Source organism: Cyprinus carpio, chromosome B7 (assembly GCF_018340385.1).
Source record: "Cyprinus carpio isolate SPL01 chromosome B7, ASM1834038v1, whole genome shotgun sequence".
NCBI lineage: Eukaryota > Metazoa > Chordata > Actinopteri > Cypriniformes > Cyprinidae > Cyprinus > Cyprinus carpio.
The window spans coordinates 21,010,008-21,022,427 of record NC_056603.1 but is presented as its reverse complement, the minus strand read 5'-3'; the positions used below and the strand labels follow the sequence as shown (position 1 = coordinate 21,022,427).

The 12,420-nt window shown below is 40.5% G+C and overlaps 1 protein-coding gene across 2 annotated transcripts in view; it reads left to right on the top strand.

Moving 5' to 3' along the window:
* The window catches only part of LOC109108396 (alpha-ketoglutarate-dependent dioxygenase FTO-like), a 133,748-nt gene that overhangs the window by 25,463 nt on the left and 95,865 nt on the right, over window positions 1-12,420 (top strand). For both annotated transcript variants that reach the window (XM_042727870.1, XM_042727871.1), the window contains exons 2-6: window positions 3,491-3,568; window positions 4,483-5,239; window positions 9,765-10,004; window positions 11,814-11,893; window positions 12,019-12,162. In XM_042727870.1, coding sequence (XP_042583804.1) covers window positions 3,491-3,568; window positions 4,483-5,239; window positions 9,765-10,004; window positions 11,814-11,893; window positions 12,019-12,162 — 1,299 coding nt within the window. The remainder of the gene's footprint in view (window positions 1-3,490; window positions 3,569-4,482; window positions 5,240-9,764; window positions 10,005-11,813; window positions 11,894-12,018; window positions 12,163-12,420) is intronic.

The following is a 12,420-nucleotide window of genomic DNA, read 5'->3' as shown; positions in this document are numbered from 1 at the left end:
CTAGCTAACACAGTGACTAGTGTGGCAAAGACTGACCCAGAGCCTGTGTGTTTTTCTGCTTGTGTGAGTATAACTCCATCAGTGCGTCTGACCTTTCACCTCTCCTCTCTCCTCTTTCTCCTGTCCTGGCAGCTTGTGACGTGATCGGGCACGGAAACATCTTTTTCTGCTTTTAGATGAGGACGAGTGTGAAATAGATGTCGACACACACACACCCTGAAAAGCACTTAAGCCCAGGGCTGTGTGTTATGCGTCAGGCAGGCAGTGGAGCAACTCTCCTGTGTGCATTTCTAAATACTTTCAAATGATTGATTTGAGAACCTGGGCTTCAGTCGCAGGCTTACACCTGCTAAAGACCTTACCAGAGAGAGTGAATGAGAGTAACTGGAAAAGGCATGCGGAGAGTGTCGTGTGACATTAAAGCTTCTGATGTGTGTGTGTGTGTTAGGTGTGTGTTTTAAGCAGGTGTAATATGTGTGGTGTGTTTCAAGCTAACAGATGATCCGTGTCTTAGTTGACACATTAGTAGTTTTAAAGTCTGTGTGACAGTTTCTGACCTAGCTGAACTTTTTGGGACAAAATCGCTGTAAAAGCAGCAGAAGTTGGCAAAGTAAAGTTAGAGTAATACAGAACAACCCCTTCTTTTAGAGGCATTTTCAGTCATTTAAATTTTTCAGCATTTAACCAAGAACCCATTCAAAAAACCCATTGACTTCAGGACAATGGAAAGGGAAGTTCAAAAATGGTAACTAGTTTCCAGGTTTTTGGACTCAATCCTGAGGCACTCTAATGGGAATTGCCATGTTGTTTTGGAAAATTTCCGTATCAGATCCAGAGCTTCTGCGGTGAAGGCTCAGGACCAAGTGAACTTGGAGTTCCTCAGACTTTTCGAAGTTTCAGAGACTTTTCATTAAGCCTCACTCTAGTCGGCCAGATCTGAATGGTCAGTAATGTAGTGTCTGTTTCCATAGGACCGTCCTGTTTGAGATGAGATAACCGCGAGTTTGCCGTATGGGTCACCTGAACCTCCTCTGCAGTGTTCACATCTTTTTAACATGATGGAAATTCTTTCCTGTTACTTAGAGATGCTGACACTCTGACTACACTTCCACTTTAGCACGGATGTGAGTGTGTTTGAGCCGGGTCCACGGGCATGTATGACACCTATGTGGGGTGTTCTCACAGGCAGGTTCGATGCGGTCACACACAAGCCTTCAGCATGAGGTAAACGGCTCTGTTTGCTCAGGTGTGTCGTTTTCTCATTCCCTTCTCTTCAAGGAGGACATCCCCTGCTCTTCCTCCTGCTTCTGTCCGCCTGTACCGCCGTCAACCACAGAACACATTCCGGAACTCTCTGACAAATAGGAGCTGTGGAGGAAGTGTGTTTGATGTGTGTGTCCACCGACATGTTTGTGTTTGATGCTGTACAGGTGAGCTGTCCGACTGCTTGATTCAGCAGGAGAAAAGGAACTCAGTAACTAGTGACACACAAGCTCCAACGGTGTACTCGCCAAACATGGGGCTCTATTACACACATGGATCTCAATAGGCTACCTCTAGACAAATGTACACATAGTGAAACTCTCAGATGTGTTGGCAAACACTTAAAGGGTTAAACTGTAAGAATTTGTTTTGTGCTCATCAGTCACTCACACATTTTATGTTTGTACAACTTCCAGTGCTTAGAAACTGAAAGTCAAAAATATGTATCGTGTTTGTCTTTGACTGACTGGCATCTCTTATCTAAGAGGAGACCTGTTAGTTTGGTTTGAGTGTTTGTTTGTGTGGTTGAATGAAACCCTTTTTTCCTTTATTTATTTACGTGTGTGTATGTTGTGTGAGAGAGAAAAGAGCACTCGCTTAGGCTCATCTGTGGAGTAGAATGGGTCTGTCTCTTTTTTTCTTTGGAATTTGTGAGCAGCTTGATGTATTTGACATCTGCGTGACAGGCCACTGCTTCTCAAGACTAGCCCCAGAAACTGTGCTGTCCAGACCATTTCTGTGTGTGTGTGTGTGTGTGTGTGTGTGTGTGTGTTTGCACATCAGAGCAGCCAAGCATTGCCACTGGCAGAAAAAAAATAAATACAAACACACAAATCCACAGTTTTTTTTTTTTTTTTTTTTTTAAATACCCATCGCTTCTGCGTTGAGATACATTTTGACACCAACAATGAGTGTGTGTGTCAAGTTGTCAGTTTATCTCTGTCTCTTCCTTCTGTGCATCCACTTTGTCTCATTCTCGCCCTTTTCTTCTGCCTTATTCTTCCCTTCTTTTTGTCTCTCAGGCCTTTAAGTCAAGGCTGTCCATGAATAGTGCATGTTATTTTGTTTTGTAGATTTCAGTTTGACAGTCTGCCTGTCCTTTTTATTGTTTTTGTTTAACGGAAATAACCAGAAGAATCAAGTCCAGACCGGGCCTAAATCGAACCCTCCAGAACATCTTTTTCTCAAGAGTCTCCTTGTACCGTTATTGCAAAACCTTGCAGTAACTTTAATGGTTATACAGCCCTATTTCCACTCACTAACACATCCGCACACTTGCGCACGTGCACCCGTGTCCTTTCTCAAATCAGGACGTAACCTTTTTAATGCCTTTACTTTAATGTTATTAACAGGACATTTTATTTTACTCTAAAAGTCAAGACCCATTTGGGCAAAGTGTAGCCGCTCGGCACACTCACAAAAAGCCCTTCCCATGTGAAAACACTGCCATTATTAACATGGCTGAAATGTGAAACTCGGTCTCCGTAAATGTCAGGGAATATAGGGCATATATATGGCCCCCTTTCTCCGTTAACGTCTCCGCTGTGCGTCTGCATTCTTAAGGGAACAGCGTGGCCATTCTGCCGTGCTGCTTGATGGGGGTATCAGGCGGGGGGGCCGGATCGGGGTCACTGATGTAACACCCCCCACCGTCCCACCTGAGCGGGGTGAGAGAAGGCAGTCTCTCCTGCACCTGCGGTGAAGAAATAGAGGACGTGTGTGTTGGAGAGGGACTGGAGTGGGTGCACTTGTGAAATTTATTTGGGTATCGTAGTTTTACGCCGGTTGCTGTTGGATTTACAGGTCAGAATGGAATGCAGCCCAATAAAATGCTCTGCTTTGTTTTTCGGTGGGGGTTGAGTTTTGAGTTTTAGAGGGATGGATATGAGTAGAAGGCCGTAGTTTATGTGGCTTTGAGAAGACCCTCTGCTGCCTTCTAGAGCCGTAAAAACCTGAGATGCCCATGAACTAGAGCACTATGGGATGGCAGCAGAGGGTTCTGGGAAATGTGCTCTGACTGGGGAAGAGATACTTATGAAAGTGTGTGAAATTTTCCTCCTTTGGAGTTTTTTACTTTTGTAGAAATATAATAAAGTCTTTCTAATAATATGCTTCTTCATGAAAATGATGAGGATGTCCTGAGAAAACATTGAATATGCAGTGAATTTAAAAAAAAAAAAAAAAAATCAAATTCTAAATTTATTTGTGGTTTTTGTTATCTTTACAGAGGCGGAGGCTTATACAGGAACTGGGAGAGCAGAGGATTCCCTATCTTTCTCCTGCAGACCCAGGATTTCAGGAACTGGTTAGAAATTCAAACAAATCTCCACAATGCTCCATAATTTTTGATTGATCTGTTTGTACTCTACTGTTAAAAAGGTTAAGGTCAGTGTGTGTGAGCACGGTTCTATTAAATTGATTAAAAGTGACAGTAAAGACATTTATGATGTTGCAAAAGGTTTCTATTTCAAATAAACTGTGTTCTTTTGAACTTTATATTCATCAAATAATCCTGAAAAAAATATTTTGGTTTCCACAAAAATATTAGGCAGCACAACTGTTTTCGACATTGATAGTAATAAGAAATGTTTCTTGAGCACCAAATCAGAATATTAGATTAATTTCTGAAGGATCATGTGACGCAAGCTGTTGAACATTTAGCTTTGTTGCTACAGGATTAAGTTACATTTCATAGTAATAAAATAGAATATGTTTATTTTAAATTGTAATATTTCTAAATATCATTTTTTACAATATTACTATTTTAATTCAAATAAAAGCAGCATTGGTGCTGCAAGTGTTTAAGATACTTATTTCAAAACGAAATCTTTCTGACCCTAAACCTTGGACAGTTGTGTATAATGTAAAGATTTCCATGGGTTTCCACAGTCATAGAAATAGCAAATCATAATTGTTGTTTTCAGGCTTGGAAAAATCTGAAAGGTAAATAATTTTGGTGCCACTAGCAGAACTGCATAAACCTATGGCTGTTTTAAACAAGTTTCACACACTAAATGATTCATTAGCAAGTTATTGACATTATTCAGTAGGTCCAAATGAATGGAAGGAAAGTAATTGATTAAGATCTTTACGGGAGTCGACATACTTTCTGGCCAAGACTGCTCACATACTGTTTTTTGTTTTGTTTTTACTAATTTCATTGTTATGTTTGCTTGGGACAATGTGTAATCTGTGCGCAATCTTTGTGTAATCTGACAGTGGGACTCCAGTTATGCAGGACTGGCTTTACGACAGTCTTGTGCCCTGCCAGATGGTCTCCATGAGAGGGTTCAGTCTGCTTTGATAACTCTTCAGCGGCGTGGATGTCTCCTCCGAGATCTTGTCCGAATCCGAGATCGGGACGTCTTCACAGCTGTTTCCCGTGCTCTCGTGGGTAAGCCGGGCTACACATACCGTTATCTGGACACCCGTCTGTTCACTATCCCCTGGCACTGTGAGGGAGAAGAACGCCAGAAAGATGAGAAAGACAAACCTTGCTGTGACTCCGACCTGAGGGACGCTTGCAAAGCATTGTGGGAGCTCAATCAGTTCTTTTGCTCGGATGTAAAGCAGCAGACAAACGCAAGAGGCGTCAAGCGTTCCCGCAGTGACACTGAAAACAGTGAAGACACACCGGGGGAGGGAATGTGTGAAGAGAGTGTAAAGGACAGGTTACTTGAGAAGAAGCAGAAGCAGGAGAAAGAGGAGGAGGAGGAAGAGGAAGAAGACAGTGGTCAGGGCTGTTCTCATTCCTCACCTCCTTCATCTGCTCCTCCACCTGATGTGGCCGGCCTGGTTGAGTTTAACGTTACCCTCATCAACTACATGGATCCTACAGCCATGACCCAACTGAAGGAAGAGCCGTATTATGGCATGGGCAAGATGGCGGTCGGTTGGCATCATGACGAGAACCTGGTTCCTCTGTCACCAGTTGCTGTCTACAGCTATAGCTGCCCAGCAGAGCCAAAGAAAGAAGGTGAGAGGTCAAAAGTCTTGGGTAGAGCTTATAATACTGTATCAGAGCCATGGCACCATAGGGCTCTAACACTGTCATTCTGAGCCTCTTAGATTCGAACACCCCACTTTGTCCAAGACAATATTTAAAACCCTGCTCCTATCAAAGCTGATACAGTATGTACCTCTAGTAATTCTGTTGTAACAAAACAAATAAACGTAGACATATGATGGCAGTTTACTCTTTAATGTGCATCTTTATTTTAATGAGATATTAGCAGTTTTAGTTAAGATTATTATTATTATTTGACCTAAATTTCAGTCAAGCATAGCATTCTGGCAGGTCACGTCAGTCAAGCTTGCATCAGCTGACTCTCAGTTGATCAATAACTACCTAAAGGAATACAACACCTATCACGACATATCTATATAAAGTCTATTCAGTATTCAGCAGCTCTGTATTCAGCAGCTCTGCATTGCTCAGTAACAAATTACCCTCCTCCATCCCCGGCTCCTCCTTTCATTCACAGTCAGGACTTGACTTCTGATTTTCCTCTTAAAGTCAGACTCCTTTATCTTTAATTATATTGTCACATTAAATTGTTATTTAGAACATTAATGATATCTGCTACATTTGGTTCTGTTCTGTTTACTCTATGGGTGTTATTGTTGCTCTCCCTGGTCTTATTCATACCAGGCTGGATAGATGGGCAGGGAGTTTTTGCCCAGAACAGAAGTACTGCCAATCCAAACTGTGAGCTAATTGTCAATCATCTTTGACAATAGGGATCCTTACAGAAATAATTTAAAGACTTATTTGGGCCTCTCTGGATGTTTGCTAAGATACCAGCCCACTAGGGTAAATTTATGTATTTATGCATTGTTTATTGAATGTACTTTTTTATGGACAAAAATGTAATCAGAATCAGAATGCAATTGTTAATAAATAACAAAGACAATAGAATACCAGAATAGAATAGAATAAGACATGTCACTTGTATAGTTTTGAATGGGGAAAAATGCAATGCTCAATATGGCCGCTCAATCACAGGAAGCCCTGCCTTCTGAATGAAGGAGCCAATCGCTAATCGGTAAAGTCAGCGCGTCACTGCAGCTGCCGTTGTGCTGTGTCCCGGTTGCTATAGAAACAGTCAGCATTCTGAGACATTCGCTCAGGACTGCACATGCGCACTAGATGATCTAGCCTGAATAATAAAATTTTTATGATGCTATTTGAGCAAAATAAAGAACATTTATGACACGGTTGTTATCAGATTTCTTTGGTGATTTCAAATATGAAATTTAATCGCAAGCCTAGTGAACGGTTTTGTAGAATTTGATGTTTCCCCATTGAAAGAGATAGGAGTTGCACTTGGAAGCCCAAGAGGTGTTTCAAAGATTGCCGCCAAGTGACATGACTTGCCTTAAAGGAACTTTGTAAATAATTACTGCTTATTTAAAATTTTATACTGTATAAAACATTATAAAATTACATTTTAGAATCAAAACTGATAATTATATGAAAAATACAAATTCTGTCATTTACTCACCCTAAATGTCATTCCAAACCTGTATGACTTTCTTTATTCTGTGGAACACAAAAGAAGAACAGTTTTAGTCCATGCACTGAATGTCGGTGGTGACCAAAACTACATAATTTTTCAGTTTTGTTCTGCATCAGTATGAAATGCATTACTCGAATTTTCATTTTTGGGTTAACTCTCCCTTTAAATATTCCCACTCCTGTTTCATTCTCATTGAAGAGACAACAAATCCTTTATTTTTCTAGCCCACCACTGAGAATCTAAAACATTTATCATGACACCAGCTAGTTCAAAACCATCCTTCACTTGATAGGTCGAATGTGTTCATGCAGTCATTGTATGAACTTGTTCCATGAAGAAAGTGCCAGATCTTCCATATTTCACATGAATCTCACTGGAGACATTTTCTGGACATCAGTCTCTCTTCACGTCAGGCTAACAGCTTAGCATGCAGCTGTGTGCGTGTGTGTGTGTCGGTTCGACAGAACAGAGTGTGGTGTGCTAACCAGAACCACCTGCCTCATGAGCTCTGTTTCGCCAATCTCTTACTGACCGATTTGACCTTTGACCTCCCCAGGGCCTGCTTCAAACAGTGCATGAATGGTCTGTGTGTGTGTTTTTGTGTGTGAATGTGTCAGTTTTTGTGGAATTATTCCACAGCTGTTCTTTTGGAGGTAAAATTGACCCCTCGGTTCCAGACTTCAGAGAGACTCCCCTGATGGAACGCTTTTGCATGCGTGCGCACCCGTGCAGAGCATTGCACAAAATGTTGCCTTCACTTTAGAGAAATCGCTATTAAATGCTGCAGACCAGCTGAAACGAATTGTTTCTCAGAAGAATTTCACTTTGTACATCGTTTATTTGTTGCTCTGTGTGTGTGTGTGTGTGTGTGCATGAATGGGTTTTATTTTTATATTGTCCCTTCGGATAACATCTGTGTGTTGTATAGATTCGTGTTTCACCTGAACATGCTTTGAAAAAGAATATCTGACCGAAGCTTTTCATGATGCCCCTATCTTTTAACACATCTGTGATGGGTTTATAGAGTATGCTGGCCGTGCTGCGTGTAGTATCACGAACAGTCTCCGGCGAGTGGAGTCGCTCAGTGACAAATCTGTTCAGCTCTTCATCCAACACCGACTAGATCCAGCTCATTTCCTTTTCTTACAGGCAATGGTTTGTGCCACTGTGATTTTGAAGTGTTTTAGATGGAATCTTTTCCGCCGCTGCTGTGTTAGCTGCAGATGGCCCTTTGAGAGCTGTGTCAGAAAAAAAGGCTGAAATTAAGTTACAGTTTATCCCTGCTGAGCACAGAGAAAGCATTGCTCAGGGCTCGGGCTTCCAAGAGCGCTTTTGTATTGATTTCACTGATAGGTGCCAGCCTGCACTCTCTGATTTTATTTATTTACTTACTTTTTCTTTTGGTCTTATCAGTTACACTTTCTTTCTATATTTCTCTTTGGCTCTGTCATTGTGTTTTTATTAACACAGATCATTGGTGGAAGTTGCATAACATTTTATTAATACGTACTGAGACATTTTATCCAATGCGACTTACAGTGCACTTATTATGGTTCTTGAAACGGCAACTTCTGGTAATGACATTAAACTGCTGCATTGTATGCAGAACCGACTGAACAACTAGTTGTTAATGCAGTGTGGTCTAAAACACCTTGTAATTTTGTGTTGCACAATATATCGGTTATCCACCAATATTAGAGTGTTTATGTTGTATTTGCCTTACTCTATTTTTACATTTAGATGACCTTTTGTGGTCATTGGGTCACACTTAAAGTTAATCTGTAATAATAATAATTTAATTTAGATACTGCACATTTCAGAATAATATCTGCTTTCTTACTGTATAGTATAATGTGATGTCTCAATTCACTTGTAGCATTAAAAATATTTTATTTTAGTTTTTAGTATTTATTTTTGATTTGGGCATAAATAATTTAGAAAAGGCCATGCTTTATTTGAATGCATCCTTGTTGCAGTGTAATAAGTACTGACTAATAATAATTAACAGCTTTCACTTATAATAAGTTTAGGGTTAGGATTTGATTTAGTGACACCAGTAAGCTGATAACTCACAAATATCAGCTTATTAAAATAACCAGTTTTCCCCGTTTACATGCACATCAGTAACCTGACAATGCAAGTAAGCTGTGTTTCCATGACTTCATTAATATATCAGGTTATTTCCCTGTAGTGATGTCAAAATATAATCATTTGCGTATCTGACTCGGAGTATTCCATATATTTGTTGGTTGTGATGTTAAATTAAGCTTGCAACATGGCGGGAAACTTACAGCTCTTATATTTTCCTCTCATGCAGTTATAAACACAGCATTGTGACTGAACCACTTCTGCTTCTGCTGCACAAGATGAGAAGAAATTTTTATCACTTTCCGAGTCATGAAAAGTCTAATTTTGTGATCTATTTCCTTCTTTCTTTACTGCAAGACGTTTGCTCGGTCTAGATGCACTTAAATCTGCACTAACGATGTGTTCCTGTCACGTATCACACATGCGCACTTCAGTAAGCCGACAGAAAGCGGGTTATTGCATTTACATGTCGTGCGAAATCGGAGTAAGAGGCAAAAAACTACCTGTTATGACCGGTTTATGCTTACGCCTTTTATGACCATACTCCGATAAAAGAAAACAGGTTACCACGTTTAAATGACCAAGTACGTTTTCGGTTTATTAAGCATAATCGACTTAAGAACGTGCATGTAAATGCGCTCAGTGTTAGTTACTTGTAATTGTGTATGATTACTGTTATTACTTTAGTAAATACATGTGCTGTAAGTTGTTGCAAGGACACATTAATCTAAAGTGTCACCATAGACATTAAACATTGAACATTTAGTGGTCACTGGCTATAACAAATAAATAATTATCTCTTTATGTGCTATTTAAAAACCAAAAAACAACCAAAAAACCAAAACAAAATGGTACATCCCTCCTGTAAATGTCAAACTACATCTTTGTTTACAGAGGTGACTGAAAAGGACGGGGAGGGACAGAGTAAAGAAAAAGAAAAACAAAAAGAAACAGAGACAGAAGGTGAAGGAACAAGTAAAGAAGAACCGAAGAAAGAAGAAGGAGAAGGTTCGGAGAAGGAGGAAGTACAGAAAGAGAAGGCATGTTGGCGTGTTGGACTGAAGGTGGCCTGGGACATCCACACACCAGGTCTGGCTTTGCCTCTACAGTCCGGAGACTGCTACTATATGACAGGTACACAATCACACTCATCTGTATCCAGAAACAGTAGACTCAAGTACATGTGTAAAGCGGATTGTACCGTCTCGGGCATCTTGAAATGCATTAGACCAGGAATTATCTTTCCCAGAGGATATATTCATCTACATCCTTTTATATACATATGTGTCTGTTTCCCTAGGATTTTGCTTCTAAAGGTTCCTTTATCATGTGAATCAGAGAGTTAAGAAAACCAAATGTTATTTTATGAAGCGCTGTGACCCCTGTCTGAGAGCAGGACTGAGAGAGAGAATCAGTAAATCAGACTTTTATTACTGATTGCTACAACAGATGCCCCCTGTCTCCGACCCCACATACACACAAACCCTCTCCTCTAAATATCCCATAAAGTGAGTCTGATGACCTTGATAAGGACGCTATTTATTTCCCGATTTCTGTGTACAAGCATGACTAATGCTTCCCCCCATGCACACAGTTTTATCATCTCCGCTTGGACATTTTCATCTGTTTGGAAGAGCTTTCCAGTGATGGGCCTCTTTGTTGCTGGCTGCTCTAAACTGAGCGTTATTTATACCTACCTAATGGCACTCTTACTCTTGTGAAGTGACTTTAAGTGAAAAGCTAAAGCAGCATAAACATAATGGGTCATAATGGGTTTCCTGGGCGCAGGGCAAGGGTGAAAGTGTGACTGGAAAACTGGCTTATAAACTGTTAATGACACTATGTCTTCTGGCTGAATTAGTCAGATTTTTTTCTGTTGAATTTGTAGAAAGCTACTTCTAAAGGCACATGAAGTCTAGATGGCAGTGCAGAGTGTTGGGGTTTTCAGTAAGCACCCATTCTCTTAGATTTGAAGAAAACCACTCCCTAAAGATCCCAAAAGATGTATACTGTGTATATATACATGATGTATATGTACATGATGTGTGTGTGTGTGTGTATATATATAATTTTTGGTAAGGGAAGTTTTACGAAGTAAAAATGATGTGAAAGGACTTTTAAAGAGAGAGAAGGAAGGTAAGGGAAGTATTAGGAAAGAAAAAAGGGATAGGTAAAAAGGAAAAGGGAAAACATGAAAAAGAAGGTAAGTATAAAAGGCAAAAGAAAAAAAGAAGTGGAACTAGGAGAAGGAAGAAAAAAGGAAAGCAAGCTAAGGAGAAAGAAAGAGTGGGAGAGGAAGGAAGGTGTACAGAAAATAAGTCTGTGATTCTCTAACACTGTCACATCTCTTCCCCTTCATCTGCTGATGCCTCAGACCCCTGTGTGCAAATCTAATCAGTAGATTCTCAAAAAGGGAATTTGGTGCTGGGTAGCGGAGAACAATTTGTTGGACCGACACCGGGCCCAGCTGGTAATAAGATTTCCTGTGCTGAATGCTCCAGGGACAGGACAGACCTAGGGAGAGGTTTTGACCCAATAGATTTAAAAGCCCGCTTTTAACTCGAGCACAGCAGCCCCTCGATGACAAGAGAATAATGATAAATATTTATTAGGAGAATTTGGTATGGCCCAAGATTCACACCGAGGTTGAGAGAATCAGAATATTATTAGATACCAATTTAATGCAACAGAAAAAAATAATAGCATACAGAGGAAATGAAAGAGACATTACTGTTTATGCTGCAGTGCATCAGAGAATGCAGCAAAGGAAAGACAGTTCACTCAACGGATGTAATTGCAACGCCTTGGGCAGTTTATATATATACTGTATATAAACTCTGAATAACCAAGACAAATGCTCTCTTCCTAGGTTCATAATAATATTGAAGTATGTTTCTTCTGTTGTCTATGTGTGTGGCTGTTGGTATGTGATTGTATCTATAGATGATCTGAATCGGACACATCAGCACTGTGTACTGGCTGGGGACACGGCTAGATTCAGCTCAACTCATAGAGTCGTACAGGTGAGCGTCGCCTCTCCAGTTGTCCTGATCAGACCAGAACCTTCATCACCATTCATGTTAAATCCTCAAACAGTATTTCAGGCTCATAAGTAAATATCACATTAATATCTGTCATGTTTCTTTAGTGTTGTACAGGAACACTGGACTACATACAAAAACGCTGCTCAGAGGCCTTGGAGAATTTACACACCGACCCTGAGAAGACCACCAAGAGCCTGAAGTCCCTGCTCCCCAACACCCTCCAGCACATTGAGGACATCCACAACGAGGTGTGTATTTGAACAAGATTGTGAGTGTGTTTGAAGCAATGGAAAATGTGTACTCATAACATCAAATCCCAAATGCGTGTCTCGGGCCATAACAGATGAGGTTGCTTGGAGGTTTTTTAAAGGTTGAACTTGGCATTAATTTTTCAAACCCCAAACAATAGCTCTTTCAGAGGGCCTAACTATCAGTGCAGCCTTGTGTAAGTCTCTGTTGGACCCCAACTCACCTGGATTACAACCCAGCACCTTAAAACCCCCATC